Below are 24527 nucleotides of genomic sequence, written 5' to 3' on the forward strand. Positions count from 1 at the left end.
CGCTCGTAAGAGGGACTCCATACACGAAATCGCGGTGAGAAGTAAGCAAAGCGCGCTGGAGCTCCACAACAAGCGGGTCCCAGTGGATGTCTGCACCTCACTGCTGCACGAACCGAACTGCACCTAGACCAAAGTATACCTCTCAAATGCGGTATTAACGTGCAAATTCCACCCTTCTTCGGCGATAAACAATAGTCAGCGTGGGTGTATAAACCGAGCATCTGCTGAGAAGACTCATACGAGTCAACGTTCACTGAATAGTCGCCGAGGAGACACTGTTGATAGACCCTTGGTTCACCTGGGCGGCCAGTTGCTCAACAGTTGCACGTCTATTTAGAGGAACACATCTCCGCAGCTCTCGTTCGCCCATGTCATCTATGGACCGTGGTGCACCACACATGCCTCGCCGTCAGTTTTGGATAGTGCCATTTTTTCACTTTAATCACGACACACGAGAAGAGTTCACAAACATGGCCGTTTCTAAGAAGCTTTCACCCTTGGTGCCAAATGGCTCTGAGCACTATAGGACTTAACATCTGAGGACATCAGTCCCCTAGAACTAAGAACTACTTAAAGCCCGAGGCAGGATTCGAACCTGTGACCGTAGCGGTCTAGCGGTTCCTGACTCAAGAGCCTAGAACCGCTCGGGCAATCCGGGCGGCCCCTTGGTGCGAAAGCCAACAATCACGACCTTTTAGAGGTCGATGGAGTTGTCGAAAGAGAATGTAATCTGTCAAATGGAAGAAGATATAGTGCATGATTTCGGGACTGAAGAGATCTGGAGCGCAAACAGCCAAATAAGAAAATGAAGAAACCAAGATGAGGGTTAGCGTCCCGTTGACATCAATATCGTTAAAGATAGACCACAAGTAATGTTTCAAGAAAAGAAAAGGAAATAGGCCTTTCACTTTTAAAGAAACCATCCCAGCATTTTTCTGGAGCGATTTAGCAAAAATACAAAAACTTCAATTTGGATGGCACGACGCAGATTTGAACCATAGTCCTTCCGAATGTGAGACCAGTGTGCTAAATGTGCCACACCACTTGGTCCGAACAAGAAATATATCCATAATGAACACTGTTTAGTGGTGCGAGGGCTGTATTGCAACTTACTCGCAGATTGAAACTGAGAACCTGCCTGGCACTCTAACTTCAACCCTTCCTGTTGTGGGCAGTTGTCTTAACTTCTAAGTTACCCTGCAGTAACGCACGACCTGACCTCACAGCTTTTCTTCCGATATTAAAGCTGTGAGGGCGGGTCGTGGGTCGTGCCTGGACAGTTCATTCGGTAAGACTACTGCACGCGAAAGGTGAGGGTTGAAGTTGGAGTGCCAGGTTGGTACTCGGTTTCACTTTGCCACGAAATTTCAAAACAGCGCACGCTCCATTCACATTACTTTCCTTATATGCACTACGAAGAAATGTATTCGCTCATCAGCTGTATAATTTGTGAAAATTTGTGCCGGTAGGGACTTAAAAGTGGATTTCCCGCTTTACGCTAGTCCGCCTTAACGTCTTTGGCTATCCGTGCGCGACCCACGGCCAGACCCGAACTTCCGTGTGCCGTCGTTTCTGTGCCACAGCCTGTATTCGTAAGCACAATACTTAAGCACAGGTGAGGACACTCTAAGTCACTGCCTGGTAATGGCGGATAAATACGATATTGCAGTTCCGGTGTTCTTAAGACTAATTATGCCATTTTCCTGCGGGTATAAATGTATGTCCGGAAGTGCTCATTCTTTTTAACGACAGAGACAATGCAATATGGTATCACGTGAAGGAAACGGTTGTCAGTGATCAACTTCGTTTAATTTGGACTGTGAATTTTGATAAAAACGATGCAAACCCACCCCTCTAAAATAATACCTAAAACATATGCAGTAACACCTACTATAAACCAAGCCAGAATGATGGCGTTAGCAAATGGTAATAAGTACTGTTAGTGATGGAATCGACAGCGTCAACACAAACTGCATATTCACTAAAAGGAAAGCAGTCATTAGGAAACGTTTGTCACCAAAGAGAAAGAAATAACTATTGAAACTATACGATATGCTTTCAGTCTTCACAGAGGGAGAGCGCTTGACATTACAGCTTAATTTTTTGCACACGATACCTTGTGACATTAGCGGCAGCTTGATTATGCTGGCAGCGTAGTTAGTATATTTCCATCAGTCATAAAACTGCCATGGGTGCGTCCTCTTGCTTAGTACAGGTTTCTCAAGGCGCTGATTTTTAACTTCCTTGGCGTTCCTTTGATCACAGTACGGTAGGACGTAATGTACTCGTATGTGCACAACAAGAACGTCTTAGACAAAGGCCTCTACAGAGCCAAAGGAACTGGTACCCATACCTAATATCGTGTAGGGCCACCGCGAGCATGCAGGAGTGCCGCAACGAGATGTGGCATCGACTCGACTAATGTCTGAAGTAGTGCTGGACGAAAGTAACACCATAAATCTTGCAGGGCTGTCCATAAATCCGTAATAGTGCGAATGGGTGGAGATCTTTTCTCAACAACACGTTTCAAGGTATCCCGGATACACTCAATAATGTTCGTATGGTGGCCAGCGGAAGTGTTTAAACTCAGGAGAGTGTTCCTGGAGCCACTCTGTAGCAATTCTGGACGGATCAGGTGTCGCACTGTCCTTCTGAAATTGCCGATGTTCGTCGGATGATCAGACAGGATGATTACTCACGTGTCACCCGCCAGACTCGTATATAGAAGTATCAGAGTTCCATATCACTCCAGTTGCACACGCACCACTCCATTACAGGGCCTCCTCCAGCTTGAACAATCCCCTGCCGAAATGCAGGGTCTACAGATTTATGTGGTTGTCTCCATACCCGTTCACGTCCACCCGCTCGATACAATTTGAAATGAGACTTGTCTGACCAAGCAACATCTTTCCAGTCACCAACAGTCCAATTTCGGTATTGACGGGCCCAGGCGAGGCGTAAAGCTTTGTGTCAAACAGTCATGAAGAGTACAACAGATGGTCTTCGGCTCCGAAAGCCCATATCGAGGATGTTTCATTGAAAGGTTCGCACGCTGACACTTGTTCATGGCCCAGCACTGAAATCTGCATCAATTTGCGGAGGGTTTGCACTTCTGTCACGTTGAACGATTCTCTTTAGTCGTCGTTGGTCCCGTATTTGCCGGATCTTTTTCCGCCCGCAGCGATGTCAGAGATTTGATGTTTTACCCGGTTCCTGATATTCTCGGAACGCTCGTGAAGTGATCGTGCTATGAAATCCGCACTTCATCGCTATCTCGGAGGTACTGTGTCCATCGCTCGAGCGCCGACTATAACACCATGGTCAAAATCACTTAAATCTTGAAAACCTCCCATTGTAGCATCGGTAACCGATCTAACAACTGCCTCAGACATCTGTTGTCTTACAAAGGCGTTGCCAACAGCAGCGCCGTATTGTGCCTGTTTACATATCTCTGTATTTGAATAAACAAATTTATACTCGTTTCTTTGGCGCTTCACTGTGTGATCATCGACCCGTAAACAGTTTCAAAATAGCATAAAATCCACTTTGACTTGTCAATCGCGAAACCACAGTCCGACCACGATCTTGCTTACCAGATTGTACATTGAAAATTCAAGAAATATGCATGTAACAACGTAAAACAGTAATTTTCATACTATATAACAAAAAAATTCTAAACCATGAAAGACATGTATGGAGTAGATGAAGCAGAAAAAAAAGAAAAAGAAACAGTCACCTCTCGTAGAGCACTTGCCCATGAAATGCAAAGTCCTGTGTTCGATTCTCGGTCTGCTACGCAGTTTTAACCAGCCAGAAAGTTTTGTGTAGGGCACACTCTGCTGCAGAGAGAAAATTTTATTCTGGAGTAAACATTAATTTTGTATCATTAAAACACCAGTTAATTACGATTATCATATTCTCTGCATATCGGAAACGACACTATCAAGTCACATTAAAGTAACCACCTATCAAAAAGATGATTAATCACTTTTTGCAGCGCGAGCCATTGCGATACGTGCAGGTCTCTGATGTTCTGGAAGGTACGACAGGGGTCTGGACCGCTGCCGATACCAGTGTCGTGGCCAGCTGCACTCGGTTTCTCGGCTGGAGATCCATGGTGCGCACAACCAGATTGAGGCGATACCGCATATTCTCCTCCAGGGTTTGGTCATCAGCGGAGTATGGTAAAGTCATCCTGTTGCTCTTCCAGCCAGTCACTTACATTGATAGCTATGTGATAAGTTGGAATGTGCTGCTGGTAGATTCCATCATGCCGCGCACCAGTCCTTCTCCAACATGGACCTTTTCCGACGATTGTAGCAGGGCGTTTACTTTCCGGCATACCAACGGCCATCTGGCTGATGGAGCACAATGCGTGATTCATCTGAAAAGCTCACCTGTCGTCACTCAGTGAATGTCCAGTTGCGATGCAAATTGCAACCTTCGTCGCTGATGAACAGCAGTCCGCATTGGTGCACGAACCAGGCGCCTGCTGTGGAGGCGCATACGTAGCAACGTACGCTGAGCGATTGTTGAGGAGAAATTGTTGGTAGCTGCTTGGTTCGCTGGGTGGCCAGTCGCTCAACAGTCGCACGTCTATTCACCGATACACATCTCCACAGTCCTCGTCCACCCATGTCGTCTACGGCCCGTAGTGCACGACAGTTGGCTCGGCGCAGGTTTCCGACAGCGCCATATTGCCATGTAACGTATACGCGAACATTTCACAAGCTTAGGCGTTTCAGAAATGCCTCCACCTATAGCTCGGGAGCCAATGAGTATGCGCTCTTGGATGTCAGATAAATTGCTCTGTTTCGGCATTACGACAATGACTGAACAGGCTTCGCGCCAGCCCGACACGCTTTGTGTACTCCCGACTGCTCATGCTGCCACTTGCCGTCTGCGAATGGCCATTGCAAGTTAACGTCTAACACAGGTGGTGGCCACATTAATGTGACTGGACTGCGTATCAGTCCTTGAAAAAAATGAATAGGACCTTTTTTTGTAGGAAATGTAATACTTTTTACTTTTGTAGAGGGAAACATTTTCTCTGGAAAACGCGGCTATCGAGCTATTCAAGCAAAACATAAAAAGTTGATCTTCAAACCCCCTCCCCAAATAACAACCCTCACACTCCAACCGTCGGGATTGTTAGTGTGTTGCTCACGGCAGTGCTTACTACACTGTACAAGAAAATGCAACTACACGATTTTTTACCGCAGTCCATCTTTTTTTGGTCATCTCTGTTGTCCATAGTGGACACGGGACTGCGGCTGGTCATATATTTATCAAAGAAATGAGGCGCAACAACGGTATATTTTCGTGAGTTATTTTATTTAGACAACTTCACTGTGGAGCCAAAGAAACTGGTACAGCTGCCTAATATCGTGTAGGGCCCATGCGAGCACGCAGAAGTGCCGCAACACGACGAAGCAGGGTGCGTCTAATGCCTGAAGTAGTGCTGGGGCAACTGACACCGTGAATGCTGCTGCGTTGTCCATAAATCCGTGAGGGTACGGAAACGCCCGCTAAACCCGCTGGGCAGTACAGGTGATTAGGATTGTGGAAAAGGCCAAAGAAGGTTGTGGTCGGTTCCACCTTAAAACTGTAATTGATTGTAATTTAATAACACATTTACAACCCAAGCGGCACATAGTCGAGCCTTTACAACTGCGAGATTCAAATTCAAATCTTTCACGGCTGAAGGCCTCCAAACAAGAAATCGAGAAATCTTAAAAATCAACAAGATGAAAGTGCAGTTAAAATAGCAAATAAAACAATAAAAAAATATATAGATCACAGCTAGGTGGAAAGCCTCAACGCAAAAGTAGATAGAACAAACATATGCAAGGTGCAATACAAACGGCTTAAGGCCCACAATAAAATTTTCAAGATTTTAAAATAAATTACCATAAACTTTCCAAGACAGGAGGCCGCAATGTTTTTGCTTAGAGGGTAACTTTAAAAATAAGGTTTTAAGTGGCTGAAGGCCCACAATTGATTTTCCAAAATTCAGAAATACCATTAACCTTTAAGGGCCGAGGGTCGCAACGGATAAGCATGAAAGGTAATTTTAAGAAAAAGGTTCCAGCCGGCTGAAGGCCCACAGTTAATTTTTCGAAACTTAAAACGCTATAACCACAAGTCTTAAGTTTTAGGTGACTGAAACGCACTAAAAGAAAAGACAACGGCAATAACCTTTCAGAAAATATCCACTTGCCAGAATGAAACTTACTTACATAAAACAGAGTAAAACCAAGAATTTTTTTTATAATTGGCTATAATAGATTATTAACAGATAATTAAATACCGGTGAGAAACACAGTGAAGACAACCGCACTCAGAAGCCTCCAGGGGGTCGGTCTGCCCTCGTTTTCTTAGGTGACACAGTTGGTGAGCCCAACTACACTTGATTCGTCGGAACCCAACCAAGAGACAGCCACGGACCGACCGACAAACGACTTGCTTGCCACCAATCGGAACAAGAGCATTCAAACACAAAATGTTACGGGCGTGATTATCCACAATCAAACATGTATATGTATTAAGCTGTCAAAACTACACACCGTGTTGGACAGCGACAACAGGTGAGGAAAGGACACTACCTGAAGTTAGGTTAGTGGCCAGGGCAGGTAACCGGAACACTAACAGCCACAAGGCAGAAAATTCCGCTGTTGCACTTGAATTGTAGTCAGCCAATATAGTTAATTCCACCGCATGGCGGCTAAATTTCAGCAATACAAACACTCGGTGTTGCTCATAGGATAACCTCCCCAACAGCGAACCATCCAAACGAACCACACAACATAAATGTTCGTGGCTTGGGTACTTAAAACACCACTCAACTTTGACGTCCTGGGTCGGTGGGTGAGCCACGAAGCTTGTAGCGATCGGAGAACCGCACACATGCTCCGACACCGCACAGGGACCGCCAGCGGACCCAGCCGAGTGCACCGCTCGGAGATATCTTCCCTGGTCCACAGCAACCGACCGACCACCTGCAACCTGCCGACCACATCTAAAATAGTCGTCAGTGGAAATAATTGCAACTACACACAACCTGACAAATACTTGCACGAAGACCTGAACGACACCCAACAGTGACTAAGCACGCACGAAGACAAATCAGGAGTTGATGCACACACACACAGGCGACTCATGAACGATCAGCGAGCCAAAACGCGTCATCCTGTAGGACGGCCGGCCGACGGACCACTAAGACCGTGGCCCGCCTCAAGTGATGCGTGGCGGCAATGGTCGGGCGAGTCATGTTGACGCAGACCTCACAGCTCCAACCTGACTGCAGTACTGCCGCATTGCAACTCCCCAACTGGAAGGTCCAGACTGCGGTCCAGACACGTTCCAACTGACTGGCAGCCCGAACTCGCAACCTGAACTGGCTTATGACAGGCCACGACTGGGAAGTAATAGCAGCCGAGCAAAGATACTATGGGAGGGGATATATCGATACGTGGTGCTAGGGCCAGTCACGATCAGGCAAATTAGCAACACAGTGACAGCAGTAATTAAAATTAACGTAGTGAGGTGGAAGTGCGTTAAAATCAAGGTGTAAAGTACATGATGGCGGGAACACGAGCCATGCACGGCTAAGGTACAAGGGGGTGGAGAACAGCATGTTACAAGGCATCCCAGGTATGCGCACTAATGTTCATATCTAGCGAGTTTGAAGTATTTTAACCCAGAAGAGTGTTCCTGGAACCACTCTGTAGCAATTCTGGACGTGTGAGGTGTCGCATTGTCCTGCTGGAATTGCTTAAGTCAGTCGGAATGCACAATGGACATGAAGGGATGCAGGTGATTAGACAACATATTTACTTGAGTGTCACCTGTCAGAGCCGTATGTAGAAGTATCAGGGGTTCCATATTACCCCAACTGCACACTCCCCGTAACATTACAAAGCCTCCACCGGCTTGAACAGCCCCTGCTGACGTGCAGGGGGCAAGGATTCATGATGTCGTTCCATACCTGTACATCTCCGTCCGCTCGATGCAGTTTGAAACGAGACGACTACGCAACATGTTTCCAGTCATCGACAGTTCAATGTCGGTGTTGACGGGCGCAGGCAAGGTGTAAAGCTTCGTGTAGCGCAATCATCAAGGGTATGTGAGTGGGCCTTCAGCTCTGAAAGCCCATATTGATGATGTTTCTTTGAATGATTGGCACACTGACACTTACTGATAGCCCAGCATTGCCGGCCGTGGTGGCCGTGCGGTTCTAGGCGCTGCAGTCCGGAACAGCGTGACTGCTACGATCGCAGGTTCGAATCCTGCCTCGGGCATGGATGTGTGTGATGCCCTTAGGTTATTTGGGTTTAAGTAGTTCTAAGTTCTAGGGGACTGGTGACCTGAGATGTTAAGTCCCATAGTGCTCAGAGCCATTTGAACCATTTGAACCATAGCCCAGCATTGAAATTTGCTGCAATTTGCAGATGAGTTGCGCTTATGTCAGGCTGGACGATTCTCTTTAGTTATCGTTGATCCTGTTCTTGCAGGATCCTTGATATTCACGGTACACCTATGGACTGGTCGTATGGAAAAATCGCTACCTCGGAGATGTCTCCCATCGCTCGTGCGCCAACTATAACAGTACGTTAAAATTCATTTAAATTTTGACAACCTGCGTTTGTAGCAACAGTAACCGATCTGACAACTGCGCTAGACACTTGTTGTCTTTTAGCGGCGTTGCCGACAGCAGTGCCACGTACTGCCTGATTTCATATCTCTGTATTCGAATACGCTTGCCTGTACCAGTTTCTTTCGCGCTTCAGTGTAGTTTAGGCATCTCGTTAATGCTATCGTCAGGCCGCTATGCACTCCATCTATACAGAATCATGTAAATCGAAACATACATAAGTGGAGCCGTCAATACCTGGATTCCTCGAATTGTTTTGTGGAACTTGACAGTTGGTCAGTTGTTGCCAAGTTACACAGAAAGTTCACGGAATCCAGGTTTTGTTGGCTTCAGTTATTCGTGTATCCTACAACCTGATTGTCTACATGTGGAATGCATAGGGGCCTGAAGACGGCATTGATGAGCTGCCGAAGCTAGTTGTCTAAACAAAGTAACTTCTGAAAGTATGCGACTAAATGGCGACTTTCCTTTTGGTCTCGGCTGACAGGGTCAGCACCTGGTGTGCGAGGAGTCGCGCGTCCGCTCCCGACCTGCCCCAGTGGCGGCAGTGCCGGCTGAGCGATGTGGCGGGCCGGGTCCCCCTCCCCTCACGAGGGCGGCCGCTCGCCGCGGCTGCAGGAAGCACAGCGCGGCCCGGCTGGCAGTCCAGTGTGCGGCCGTCTCGCCGCCGACACCGACTGCCGGCAACAAGCAGCAAACAGCCAGCAGCGCCATGCTGACGCCGCTGCTACCGCTGACAGCCGCCGCGGCGCTTCTGCTGACACCCGCCGCCCGCTCCGCGCCTGCATGGCTGCAAGGTAAGCTCCACGTTTCCCTGGCTGTCAGCCGTGCAAAGGGCTCGATCGCATCAGTTGTCACACTGGACATGTTACAACAGCACTGCCGTCAAAAACGCACTATGAATGACAGTCAGGTCTGATTGCGAGAAAGGAGCCCGAATTAAATCTACCGAACAGTGACAGCCATCATACGGGGAGAAGCTGGAATATCTCTATACACATTTCGAATTTCTCCCTCGAACATGTCCTCCGCTTGTTGATCACTGTGCCAACTAGTCAGCTACATATCTGATGATTTCTATCATTTGGAGGAAGACAGATACACTGTTGCCCATCAAAACTTTAACACTACGAAGTGTGACAAATAAGAAAGTTTCATTATTCCAGTCCACCGTGCCGTGCTGATACAGTAACCTTATCATATAATTTAATATTAAAAACTGCTCTAGGCTGCACAATGTTATTGACTCATGTAAATTGAATGTGGAAGGGGGAGGGAACGGAAGCGAATGGGAATATTGATGTCAGCCTCAGCGCGACTTAATTAACTCAAGAACGACGCTTTTTCCCCTGGTAGGTCATCATCAGGTTATCTAGGAATATAAAAGGAGGAAGTTCCTGCCAAGAGATAGGTAGATACCAAATAGAATAAACTAAAAAGCAGACTATAAAGACAGATCGGAGAAAAACAACTGGAACAGGGAGCCGTCGACAACAGAAGAAGAAAACGAAAGAGCCGAAGTACTTCATGAGCATCGGTAACAACACTCAGAACGAGACGAAGCGCACAAGCTGTGAACATGGCCCCACACCAAAACGACGCCGAAAACCCGTCCGCATACACGCAGAGTAAACATTTAAACATATGAATGATTAGTAGTGCTAAGGGGTGCTACGCGGTGCTATAAGCCGGGGGGAGGGGAGAGGGGGCTACAGTGTAGTAACAGCAAAAAATCTTAAGATAACAACGAACAGAATAACATGCAAATGGAAACCGTATTAGAATAAAAATGCATACCTCAGGACGTATAACATCGAATACTACATAAACAGAAAAGTTCATTGGCGCAAGCGCAATACAACAACAGCGAAATTCATAAAAGTAAATGAAAAAATCGACAATAAATATAGAAATACAGTGGAACAATGAAAACACAAATAAAGTACAATAAAATATATATGACAAATAATAGTGACCTTCGTCATAAAAAACAAGAACCAAATTCCTTACAAATGGTAAAAATTGAATCATGGACAACTTAATTTTCACTGGTCAACTAATCATTAAACAACATGTCCTTCTTATTGTACGAATTTTTAATAATTTCAGTCTGTTCGAGGAGGTTGAGTCTCTTCCCTTTGAGAGCGTGGAGTAAAACAACTAGATTTCCGAGAGTGGGTCTCACATGTCCTGCGAAGGCAGAACTCATCTTTCCGGGGACGCTCATTATGAAAATACTGACATTAAATTTTCTTAGAGCTTGTTAACACTGCCGGCCGCGGTGGTCTCGCGGTTCTAGGCGCACAGTCTGGAACCGTGCGACTGCTACGGCCGCAGGTTCGAATCCTGCCTCGGGCATGGATCTGTGTGATATCCTTACGTTAGTTAGGTTTAAGTTGTTCTAAGTTCTAGGGGACTAATGACCACAGCAGTTGAGTCCCATAGTGCTCAGAGCCTTGTTCACACTATTCTTACATTTTAGTTAGGCTGTAAGAAACATTACCTATACATGGAAGCTTGGCAAATTTTCGATTCTGAGATGCAGACCTAGGAGCTGTTCGTCAGTCAAAGATGGAGTGGGAGGGGCTGTACCCATTATTAACAGCGATATATTTAAGGTTTTCCAGTTCCTTTGCAAAGGATTCTGCACTAAGAGGAATTTCAGTAATACACTGTATCATAGATCTAAAGGAACTCATTCTTATGCGGGTGACATGACGTGGCATGTGTAGCTGAGTCGCTTGTAGAAGGCTTACTTAAAGTCAAATTTCATGTCATTACTAGCGGGGCAGAGTTGCACAACGGGGAATTTGAGAATACTTTTCTTCTTACCAACTTCATGTGTGAAGATCGTAAACTCTTCTAGCAAAAGAGTGATGTCAGATTCTTCACCTTCAAAAACAATGATTATATCACCCCACACATCGCTCATAAATGTGAATTTTATTTTTTAGTTATTCATTTTCAGAAGTAATGGGCTATCTGTAATAATACGTTAGTGAAGAAAATCTTCTTTGCTAAGAATTCTAATAATAACGTTTATTCTCGATACCCGGTTTCGGTAATCAAAGTTACCATATTCATATCTCGACCGAGAGGTTACTGCGTAAGTCCTTAAAATAGCAGTAGAAGTACCTTAGCAGGTGCGCTATAGACTACAAGAGTGCTACAGTGGCGTGTCAAAATTAAAACAACTATATGCACAGTTATCAAAGAGTACTAGGTTGTAAGCGACATAAGAGATCTACGTACATAGTTGTTTTAATTTTGACATGCTGATGCATCTGTTTTCTAGTCTGTTACGTACCTGCCAATTTATGAGAAACAGTACTTTTACTGCTACTTACAACATATGCAATAACCTGTGTGCAAAAATTTCAAGATTAACTTTGATTAACGATACCGCTAACGAGAATAAAGGTTGTTATTCGCGATCTTGGCAAAGAAGTTTCTCTTCACTAATGAAGTTTATCTGAGATAGCGGAGACCCGGGAAAAATAATTGCGTTCTAAGTACTTCACAAATATGTCAGCAAAAAGCCATGAAGACAATGAACTATAACCAAGCCATCCGAGCGTTGATAGCCTACCCGGACGAAACGTGTCGTTCTTAAGTTAATAAAGAACACAGTGCAGCATACGGTTGTTTTTAATATAAAGAAATGTTACTTATTGGGCGTATACAAACACAGTAGAGAGACACACATTGAGGTGACAAAAGTCATGGGATAGCAATATTTACGTACGCAGATGGCGTTAGTGTTGCCTACACAATGTACGAAAGGGTAGTGCATTGGCGGAGCTGTCATTTGTACTCAGATGTTTCTTGTGAAAAGGTTTCTCACGTGATTATTGCCGCCCTACGGGAAGTCTGTTGACTTTTAACGCGGAACAGTAGTTGCAGCTAGATGAATGGGGCATTTAATTCCCGAAATCGTTAGGAAATTCAGTATTCCTAGATCCACAATGGCAAGTGTGTGCTGACAATACCACATTTCAGGCATTACCCCACGAACAACACGGACAATGCAGCGTCGACTGCCTTCATGTACCGACCGAGCGCAGCGGCGTTTGCATAGGGTGGTCAGTGCTAACAGGCAAGCAAAAACACGTGAAATAACCGCAGAAATGAATGTTGGAAGTAAGACGAACATATCCGGGTGCAGTGCGGCGAAATTTGGCTTTAATGAAGCGTGTGCCTACAGCGACTCTACTGGGATCGACATCATATCGGTCGGACCCTAGACGACTGGAACATCGTGACCTGGTCAGATAAGTCCCGATTTCATCTGGTAAGAGCTGGTGGTAAGGTTCGGGTATCGCGCAGACCCCACGAGGTCATGGACCCATGTTGTCAAGAAGGCACTGTACAAGTTGGTGGTGGCTCCATAATGGTTTCTGCTGTGTTTCAATGGAATGGACTAGATCCTCTGGTCCAACTAAAGCGGTCTTTGACTGGGAATGGTTATGTTCGGCTGTTTGGAGACTATTTGCAGCCATTCATGGACTTGATGTTACCATGACATGAACTACAAAGCGATACATCACCTGTTTGAAGAACATCGTGCGAAATTCGTTAGAATTAGGCTGCCAGCCAGATCTCCCGCCATAAATCCCATAGAATGTTTGTGGGACATAATCGAGAGGCGATTTCGTGCGCAAAATCATGCACCGGCAACACTTTCGCGATTACGGGTGATTATAGAGGCAGTATGGCTCAATATTTCTTCAGGGGGCTTCCAACAACTTGTTGAGTCCATGCCACGTCGAGTTGCTGCACTACGCTGGTAAAAATGATATTGAGAGGTATCCCATGAATTTTGTCACCTCAGTTTATCGTTAAACGCGTCGGTGATTTGAGAGTGCGTAGGGTGCAGTATTTAGTACCCAGAACTGCCTCCTCTGGCACGACAATGGCTCTAACATAACATCGAGTAGCAGTGACCTTGGATGACAGATGTAAGTAGGTCATTTCCATGGTGCTTCAATCCTACGAAATAGTTCATTAGTCGTAGTGTGTAACGGTTGGTGACGTGCTATTTTCTCGGCAAACGATGACCAGATGTTTTCAGTAGGCGAAGTATCTGCAGAACTTGCTGGCCATGGCAGCACTCGAGCACCGTGTGTATCGGGAGGTGGGTCACGACAGGAAGGGCCACATCCGGTCTTGCCTTTCTTGTTGAAAGGTAACGTCACAGAGATTTCGAAGATGGGTTTCGGCACCTAGTTGTAGCACGTCAGACACACGACGGCTGCAGTCAAAATTACCAGCTTTGCGAACAAGAGGTTATCGTACTATGTATTCGACGGGACGGTGTAACTTCACGCTTGTAACGATAAACAATCTAATATGACAACATTTGCTCTCCATGTAGCTTCCACACATGGATGCTTGCCTAGCGATTTGTGCGCTACACCAGTACTCGTTTGAAAATATGATGTGTTTCCACTCTGCCCAGTTCTGTCGTTGGGAACATGTCGCCTCTTCAAGGTAAGCCGCACTGTCCGCGTGGATACTTCTGTTGCTGCCAACAAGCCCATTTCCTGACACTGATGTGCTAGTAGGGATTCTGCGTGGTGGTGCGAACAACGTACGCCCGCCCTCTGAGGCGCTAGTTGAGATCCTACGTGGCAGTGTGTGTGGCCCGACCGTCGTGGGTTACCGACCAATGCGTCCAGAATTAACGCGGGCTTGTGCGCGTAGTGTCGATGGCCACGATCCTGTCGTATTCCCAAACGAGCCATTTGACTTTCTTTTCTTTTTGCACAAAGGACAGCACGATCTTCTCACTAACAAAGAGCATTCATTTAGGAAACAAACACTCCAAGCGTATGCCAAATATGGGCAACTCCACTTCCTGTGTGTTTACGTAGTGACAGGTCTATGTACACCCGATCCCATTTTGTTGTTATAAGGCTACATTGCATGCCTCAACAAGAACATCGGGCAATGTTTACGATTATTTGGCGAGGACAGTTATTTCCTGGGATGTTTTGCGTGCTCACTATTCCATGTGTCTAACACCACCTAATATCAGCCAATCTCAAGATTCCTGAATAAGGGGAAACGTGTATTGGTAAATAAATAATAATTACAATCCTGAAAGCAACAGTACTTGTTTCTTCGTCGCACATTACTGGTTTCTGTATCATCGACGCCATGAATCGGAAAAAGTTTTAAACTATATTCAAATTTTATTTCGGAATGAGAGATCAGTTGCTTAATCTTTATTTATGTAGACTATATTACACCTAGCTAATTTTAGCAGTTGCACCGAAAAACTAATCATTTCCATACTTAATTTAACGTTTGTTGCGTGACATCTCATTGGTGTCGCAGTTTTAATGGCCAATAGTGTAACAGTGTCATCAACGATTGATGAACACTATAAATATTCTCATGCGCGTAATGCCTTCGTATGAAACTCATCTCTGTTTAACGAAGTGTAGGGTAATGTTATGCCTTTTAACTTCTCTATGCAATATTAAATATTATGTACTGTATTACCAGCCACTACTTACGACGGGATATACCGCACTTCCTTTCACCGATATGATTCATACTGACAGGGTGTGTACGGCACGACCTGGACTTCAACATGCGACTCGAGTTCGAAAATTTCAGACTTACTTACATACGTTTTGGCATGACTGATTTTCAAGGAGTCCGCAACGAGCGAGTAAGAGCTTAGTTTCAGAAGTTCAAGATCTTTGGATCGTAACTCACCATCGGTTCCTTTTCTTTTTATTACGACGTAATTCTAACAATAGATTTATTATGACTGTACAAATTATCAGTATTTAACGACTCTCCTGATCTTCATCTTGAAAAAAGGAGATTTTTTTCCGTAAGGAGACTGAAAATAAATAAAAGAGTACACGAGGATCTTCAAATAAGTATAGCCATTTAATCTATATTACTTTATCTTCATTGATGACAAACACAATATATATGACCTATGAAGCATTGCATGATTCAAAATGATATAAATCTTAGAAACCTGGAAAACAATAATTGTTGCGATAAACAGCACATGTAATTGACGATGAATTATTTCACGTGCATGATTGTCTCAGTCTGACAATTTCAAAACGAACTTGGTTTACATTCGTAAAGGTTCTCCGTTGTGACGCAGTTTCGTGGCGGACCACGCATACTGAAGCATATCGCTAAATATTGGTGCAGATACCTCACAAAAAATCGCTACCCCCAGCGGGAGGCGATTCAGCAGTCTCGCGGTTGTGAGACTAACGGCTTACTCTCTCGGCTGTGGACTCCCTGAATACTAACTACCCTACAATTTAGACAAGCTGGCATGAAAATTACAAATTCGCTTTCCTGGTAAACGATGGAGAGTTTCGTCTTCCTGTTTACATATGCTGAAGTCTTCGTAGTGCCCTATACACCCTACCACTATGAATCAAATCGATTAGGGGAATTTCATAGTTATCCTTGTTACTGTGTATGGATTTCACCGAATCAATCCCTCAGAACCCTAATTTTTTCTCGCTAGAAGCAGTACGTTTCTAAGATGAAGATTCATCTCAGTTTTAGCAGAATTAATACGAACAGTTTTATGACAGTAAGTGGTTTGTTTCTACGTAACTATACTTCAGAAATGTTGAGACCAATCGAACATCTCTCTAAATAAGACGAAATGATTTATTGCTTTGAAAAATGGGTTTTACAATATTTTCAGTGCCGAATTTTGATTGACGAAAGCATATACTGTGTACGTTATACACGGACAGTTATTTGCTGTTTCATGATTTTCTCGATCTACACCTTCTACCTTAGGAATTCCGACGCAAAAAAGAATCGAAGCTCTGCACCTCTGTGTCTGTCTTTTTCACGCGTCTATTTCTCTTACCATCAATCCCAACACTATTGGCAGAAACGTGCGTCATAGCTGGAGGATGGCACAGTCCGTAGAACAGATTTTTCAAACTTCCAGCTCGAATTTATTTTTATTTTCGTCAATCTTTAACTTTGAAGGTCGTTATTGACATTTATTCTTGGACTTCCAGTATCTCAGTGTGCGGCCAAAACTGAAAAATTTCACCGAAAGACACATATTGTGCCCTTATGTTTAGCAAACATTTTTTGGAGAGGAACTCTTCAGTTTCCGTATTCACCAAGAGACACGTCTTCGAACGATAAGGTGAGTTAGTATTGCCTTATCAAATTCTGATTATCTTCCATTTATATCGTGTAGATTCTTACTTCTACTATCAGTATTTTCGTCAATCAATCGCGCCCCTACTGAACAGCGTTTTTTCTCAGCCTTATGCTATTTAATTTCTGTTTGTAAGTGTTCGGAGAAGAGTAACAGTATATTGATGATTGACTGGTAGTTACGAAGATAGGAACACTGGACAAATGAATACAGATCTCTGTCCTATAAGCTCCTTTGTCTGCAAGGAAAACTGATGACTACTGTAAGATACAAAAGAAAAAAGGTCTTGAAACGTATGTAACGATGAACAAGAATCGGGGATTAAGTCTCTTTAGATATCACTTTCGTGTTCATATCGGTAAAGTAGAAATAGAAATCATTGATTTCTACACAGTGACAAGACGTACCTTCACACCATTCGTTACGCATGTGTTGTCTGTTGAACGCAGTACAGTGATGTGCCCGGGGAAACCAGATTGTCTGGTGCAGTGCTTCTATACGAGAGCGGACAATATGTAGTCAGTGTCCTAAATGTTCTTGTAAGCGTCTGTGTCATTCGCATCTGAAAAAGAACGAGGGCGATGGAAATTAAAAATAGAAACAATGAAGGAGAACAGATTCCTAGAGAGAATAAACCGTACAGATATTGATTTCTGCGAAACAAAGTAAACGTGCTTGGTTTCATTACCGGACGTTTATTGCAGAGAGCATCGTAGCATAGAATGCAGCGACCCAGTTTTCCGACGCGGTAGTTGAAACAGTGTTTCGTTTCCATGTAACAGAAAAAATAATTTGAGAGAGCTAGACTCAGTCAGAAATCGTTGGATATGTCCGTCTCGCTTTAAAATCAAACATACGTTGTTAACTCAGAAAAACCTTGTAATCCATTGATAGTTTTTCCCTATCTTCCTTTTACAGCTGATAGCATGTAGTCTGCCTTTCTCTAGCTGTTCAGTCCTTTTGTGTAATTCGCATATTTGACAAACAATTAGACGCCTAGAAAAAAAATTATATACTCAACTATCTGTGATTTTTGTGTGACTACGGTCTTCTACCGTAGCTATGCTCATGTCAGTAATGGCGAATAATGTAATTGCGATATTGATAGTAATGATGAGCTGAGTGGAGTTAATTTGTACAGATGTCATCACCGGTAGTTGATCAAATCCATATCGCTTTGAATGTATGACACCAGATCCAACGACGACAAACGTATGTCGAGGTTCAAAGATTCGGGCTGGATATTACAGAAGTTCAGAGCTTCAACGTGGCTGTTCCGAACGTTTTAGTCATTCAGAGAGTATGAAAAGAATTTCAGATTCATTTAGAGGATGGCGGGATAGAGAGGGAATGGTACGTAGCGGTTGCCGTCCACACACACACACACACACACACACACACACATGGATTCACACTTAATCCCCAAATAAGTATCTTGCAAAGCGTTCATAGAACCACCTTCCATCGAACACTTACGTTGTTCCGTGCGACCTGTGATTTCTCTTATTTTGTTGATATGATCGTTTCTCCCTATGCAGATGGGCGTCTGCAACATATTATCGCACCTGGAGGAGAACCTTACGCAGCAAAACACGCCTTTGTTTTAATGATTGTCACACCAATTTGCGTGTTATACCTGGGATATTCTCTCCCCTGTTTCGCGATAATACAAAACTAACTGTCTTTGAACTTATTCGAAGGAAAGAAGGAAGATTGGGTTTGCCCGTCGACATCGAGGTCATTAGAGACGGAGCACAAGCCCGGACTGTGTCGAGCATGGGGAAGAATTCGGCCGTGCCCTTTCGGAGGAACCACCCCGGCATTTGCCTGGAGGGATTTAGATAAATCACGGGAAACCTAACTCTGGATGCCGGACGCGGGTTTAAACTATCGTCCTACCGAATGCGAGTCCGGTGCTAACCCCTGCGCCAATTAGTTCGGTGAAATTTTTCGATGTCATCCGCCAGTTCTGTCTAATACGAATCCCACACTGTACAGCAATACTCCAGAAGAGGAGCGGAAAATCGTTGTCTATACATTCTCTTTAGCGCCTCCGTTGCAGTTCCTAACTTTTGTGCCAATAAATCGTAGGCTTTGGTTCGATTTCCCCACAACATTATCTACGTGATTATTCCAACTTAAGTTATACGTAATTGCTATCCATAAGTATTGAGTTTAATTCGCAGCCTTTATGTTGGTATGATTTATCGTTTAACCGAAATTTAGCTGATTCCTTTTAGTATTCAAGTGAATGACTCCACACTTCTCATTATTTACTGTCAATTGTCACTTTTCGCAGCATACTGATATATTGGGTAAATAATTTTGCAATTGGTTTTGATAATGTGATGATTTCACAAGACATAAATGACAGCATCATCAGAAAATAGTCTGAAAGTAATGCTCAGATTGTTTCATAAATCGTTAATATACACATATCAAAAAACGTTTTGCATCACCTCGGTTCCGAGAGTTCCGGAACCTGTACAGAAAATTGGAATGGAGATCTACATAAACAACATTTTATTGCTCATGAAAACCGCGCATTGCATGTTGTACCACCATACAACGAGACTTTCAGGGGTGCTGGTCCAGACTGGTATACAAACGGGTATCTTTAATATTCAGTAGCACGTCCTCTTGCATTGATGCATGAATGTATTCGTCGTGGCATGGGCTATCCACAAGTTCATCAAGGAACTGTTGGTCCAGCTGGTACCACTGCTCAACGGCGATTCGGCGTAGATCCCTCACGGTGGTTGGTGGGTAACGTCGTCCATAAACATTTTTAATATATCCTATGCAAGTTCGATAGGGTTCATGTCTGGAGAACATGCTGTCCAATCTAGTCGAGAGATGTCGTTGTCCTGAAGGAAGTCATTCACAAGATGTGCACGATGGGGGCGCGAATTGTCGTCCATGAAGACCAATGCCTCGTCAATATGCTGCCGATATGGTTGCACTATCAGTCGGAGGATGGCATTCACGTATCGTAGAGCCGTTATGGCGCCTCCCATGACCACCAGCGGAGTACGTCGGCATCACGTAACGCCACCCTTAAACATCACGGAACCTCCACCTTTCTGCACTCGCAGGACAGTGCGTCTAAGGCTGGTTGAAGGGATATGCGACACTCATCGGTGAAGAGAACGTGATGACAGTCCTGAGCGGCCCATTAGGCATGTTGTTGGGCCTATCTGTACCGTGCTGCTTGGTGTCGTCGTTGAAAGATGGACCTCGCCATGGGCGTCGGGAGTGAAGCTGCGCATCATGCAGACTATTTGGCACAGTTCGAGTCGTAACACGACGTCCTGTGGCTGCAGGAAAAGCATTATTCAACAAGGTGTCGTTGCTGTCAGGGTCCCTCCGAGCCATAATCCGTAGGTAGCGGTCATCCACTGCAGTAGTAGCCCTTGGGCGGCCTGAGCGAGGCATGTCATCGGCAGTTCCTGTTTCTCTGTATCTCCTCCATGTCGGAACAACATCGCTTTGGTTCACTCCGAGAAGCCTGGACACTTCCCTTGTTGAGAGCCAATCCTGGCACAAAGTAACAATGCGGACGCGATCTAACTGCGGTATTGACCGTCTAGGCATGGTTGAACTACAGACAAGACGAGCCGTGTGCCTCCTTCCTGGTGGAATGACTGGAACTGGTCGGCTGTCCGACTCCCTCCGTCTAATAGGCGCTGCTCATGCATGGTTGTTTACATCTTTGGGCGGGTTTAGTGACGTCTCTGAACACTCAAAGGGACCTGTTTGTGATACAATACCCACAGTCAACGTCTATCTTCCCGAGTTCTGGGAACCGGGGTGATGCAAAACTTTTTGTTCTTGTTTTGTTTTATGTGGTAGATACTAAACATCAGACGGCCTATAATACTGCGTTCCCCAAGGAACGCCAGATATCACTTCTGATTTACTCTATGATTTCCCGTCAGTTACTACGAACTCTAACTTTTCTGAAAGAAAAACACGAATACAGTCACACAACTGAGACAACACTCCGTAATGCGCTTGTCAGAAACGGTGTCAAAAGCCTTCTGGAAATCTGAAAATATAGAATCACTTGGATATCACCTGTCGATAGCACTCATTACTTGGTGAGAATAAAGAGCTAGTTGTGTTTCACAAGAACGATATTTTCTGAATCCGTGGTGGCTACTTGTCAATAAATCGTTTCCTCCGCGGTAACCGTTAATTCTCCAACGCATTATATGTTCCACAATACTACTGCAAATCGATTTTAGTTATATGGGTGTGCAATTCAGCGGATTACTCCTCCTCCCTTTCTAGAGAACTGGTGTGACCTGTACAACATTCCAGTCTTTAGGTACTGACCATTCGTCGAGCGAGCGATTATGTATGTTTGATAAGTATGAAACTGTTGCACCCGCTTACTCCGAAAGAAACCTAACTAGTGTAGAATCTGGACGGAAGCCTTGACTTTATTAAGTGATTCAAGCTGTTTCGCTAAACCGTGGATATGTATTTCTAAGTTACGTTGGCAGTTACTCTTGATTCGAATTCTGGAATATTTACTTTGTTTCTTTGGTGAAGGAATTTCGGAAAACCGTGTTTCGTAACTCTGCTTTAGTGGCACTGCCATTAATAACATCGCTCAGTGAAGTTACTGATTATGCCTTACAGCTGGTGTCATTTACATACGACCAGAATTTCTTTGGATTTTCTTCCAGAGTTCGAGACAGAGGAAGCTGTTAAAAATATTAATTTTCACATTTAAGTCCGAGCTAAGTTTTGAGCGTCTCCCAATTGTCGTAGATATTCCTTCTTGGAATTCAAACCACATCTGGTCTAAGTTTACATGGTAAGATTGAAAGTAGTGCAGACTACCGCCTAGGGAGGCACCAAGCGAACTTTCGTCTACTTTTTAAATATATGTATTTCACGTTTACGTTTGGTTCTGGATGTTACGATATTCAGTCGTGCTACAATGACCTTGTGCTCACTAAACCCTGTATGCGTCATGATGCTCCGTATCTGCTCAGGAAAATTTTTTGGTAAGAGGTCTACTATACTTTCGCGACCATTTACTCTTCGAATGGCTTCCTCAATTAATTGTTAAAAATAATTTTCGGAGTAGGCATTCAGTGCGATTTCGGACGATGTTTTATGCCCAGCCACCGACTTTACACGTGTGTTTTCGTCAACATATCGAGGGTAGTTTGAAGTCACAGCCAGCAATAATTGTATGAGTGTAGTGCCTCTTTGAAATGACACTCCAGGTTACTTTGAATTGTTCAGCAGTTATATCAACTGAGTCGGGAGGGAGAAGGGGATATGGTCGGTAAAAGGAAAGTAGATTTATGTATTTTTATTAGATTTATTTATTCCGATTTATTCCGTTTGTTAAGAGTAACTTCTAGCCAATCTAGCGCACAGAAAGTATCTACTTCAATTTCACTACAGGGTAAACTACTTCTGAAAGCAATAAACACTTTACCACCGATCGTATTTAATATATCCCTCCAGAACACGCCTAGGACCATTGTAAAAATTTCGGCTGAACTTGCCGCTACCTTTAGCCAGCTTTCAGCCCCATAACGATTTCGACCTCAGTCCTTTATTGGATGTCTGGTTCCTTTTCAACACAGCTACGACAGTTTAAAAGTAAAATACTGATTGTTGCTATGTCTACCCTCTTCTTGTGTTGGTCCTGCACACTTTGAGACTAAAGCCCTTTTTTTATTTTCCGAAGACCCTATAATCTAAAGCACACACACAAATTCGCTGACATGTAGAGTCTCACTGTGTAAAAGAGATACCACCCGCGCTAGTTCAGGGAATTGGTCGTAATTCATACACATCATAATTGTTTTAACAAGAAAGAAGGAAGCGCCAGGGTAAACGGATTCAAGATTCTCGTGCTTCAGCAAGTAGCACGGGGAGAAAAAAAAGCTGTAATGGCAGGGAAAGGCCCTCAGCCGTTGGTGCGACAAATACATACGTGGTGAGTCAGGAGGAAAGATACATGCTTTGAGGGGTGATAGTACTGGTGATTGTGAGCCAAAAAAACCTTATAAGGAACATTCCCCTTTCCGTAACCGTATGCGACATATAGCAGTTTGAGAATTACTGTCGCGTGTCGTTTTTCATCTACACTCACGTGCAAATGCAGACAGAGCATTGTCTTTACTGATCATTTCAGTGCACACTTCACTTGCGCACGGTGGGGCGACGACTCCTGCAAGTGTACATGTTGTTTAACTCACGTCTCAGAATTACAGTGGTTCTTGATGGAGTACAGAATCTTGATTTCCTTCAAAATGTATTGTTATAGTACGGGGTGTTCAAAATGAATATAGGGGTTTTAAGGTTTCGTAGCATTTATTACATTCAACTTACAATTATACATACCACATCAAATGAAAGAGCAACTCAAACAGTTCCTTTTTTACAGCTGTGCGCAAAGGCAACACTATGGAACGACCAAGAGTGACTGAAGAACGTGTTGAAAGAGTGAGAATCTCTCACGCGTAGTGCCATGAAATCAGTTCGGAAGGCTAGTCGTGAGTTAGCAGTTCCAATTACATCTGTGTGGAGACTTTCAAGGAGACGCTTACGACTATGTCCTTATCGTTTGCAGCTGTTACAAGCTCTAAAGCCTGCAGACTACGGATTACGGGCCTGCTTTGCAAACGAAGTGTTGCTGCAAGACGATAAAGCTTTTCTGGATCGTCGTCTTCAGTGATGAATCGACATTTCACCAAAGTTGAAATGTATACACAAACAATGTGAATTGAATGTTTTGTGTGCCATATCCCGGTGAAAAGTTTATGGGCCTTTCCTTTTCGGTGAAGCGAGTGTAACTGGTGAACTGAAAGAAGCTGAACAACAGAACTTTGTTTGGTATGGCAGCAAGGTGGTGCGCCACCTGACCAGCGTAACCCAGTACGCGACTGGAGCGACCCTCCACAGACGGTCCGACGCCGTGCAAGTTTTACTTTCGGGGGTCCATAAAAGATCGTGTGCGTGTGTCTCCGCTACCTGCTAATCTACACAACTTTATAGGCACAGCACTGTTGCAACAATTACTCCAGACACACCGACCAAGGTTTGGAAATGACTAGCCTATCAGCTCGATATGCGACGAATGTGCTCGCAATCAACACTTCAAGAAAAACTATTTGAACTGGTATTTCATTTGGCGTATTATGTAAAACTGTAAGTTGAATGTAATAAATGCTACAAAGCCTTAGAACCCATATTCATGTTGAAACACCATGTACTTGTAGGATAATCCTTCGGCAACAAAACGCCGTATGTAATACCGGCACGACGGAGCTCTCGCACATTCCGTACGGCGAGTGACACAGTAGCTCAGCCAAACGTCTGCTAGATGTTGGGCCGGTCGCCGTTACTCTTTATGGATCTGGCTCATGAACGAAGTCTACATGCGCAGGGTGGGCACAAAGGAGGAACTGCTCACTAGTATTTTACACGCTTGTGTTCAAGTAAGCGGCATACAAATGAGATGAGATCAGATCAGCAACACAGCAGCTGTCTACAAGAGCTGCAAAGTACATTACAGTTGGCGGTGGACTTTTTGAACATCTTTGGTGAGGAAATGTACACAGTTAACCAAAGCGTTAAGTCACAATGTTTCATTTACTATCATCTGCATTTGTCCTTTTCCCCACTGTTAAATCAGTTTCCTCGGAAATTGTTAAGAAGAAGCCA

General features: G+C 44.3%; 1 protein-coding gene across 1 annotated transcript in view; it reads left to right on the forward strand.

Annotated features, from left to right (window-relative positions):
• Window positions 1-819: 819 nt before the first annotated feature.
• The window catches only part of LOC126355470 (uncharacterized), a 449786-nt gene continuing 426078 nt past the window's right edge, over window positions 820-24527 (forward strand). Inside the window, exons 1-2 of the mRNA XM_050005788.1 lie at window positions 820-825; window positions 9141-9450. Coding sequence (XP_049861745.1) covers window positions 820-825; window positions 9141-9450 — 316 coding nt within the window. The remainder of the gene's footprint in view (window positions 826-9140; window positions 9451-24527) is intronic.

The sequence above is a fragment of the Schistocerca gregaria genome, chromosome 3 (assembly GCF_023897955.1).
Source record: "Schistocerca gregaria isolate iqSchGreg1 chromosome 3, iqSchGreg1.2, whole genome shotgun sequence".
NCBI classification, from domain to species: Eukaryota; Metazoa; Arthropoda; class Insecta; order Orthoptera; family Acrididae; genus Schistocerca; species Schistocerca gregaria.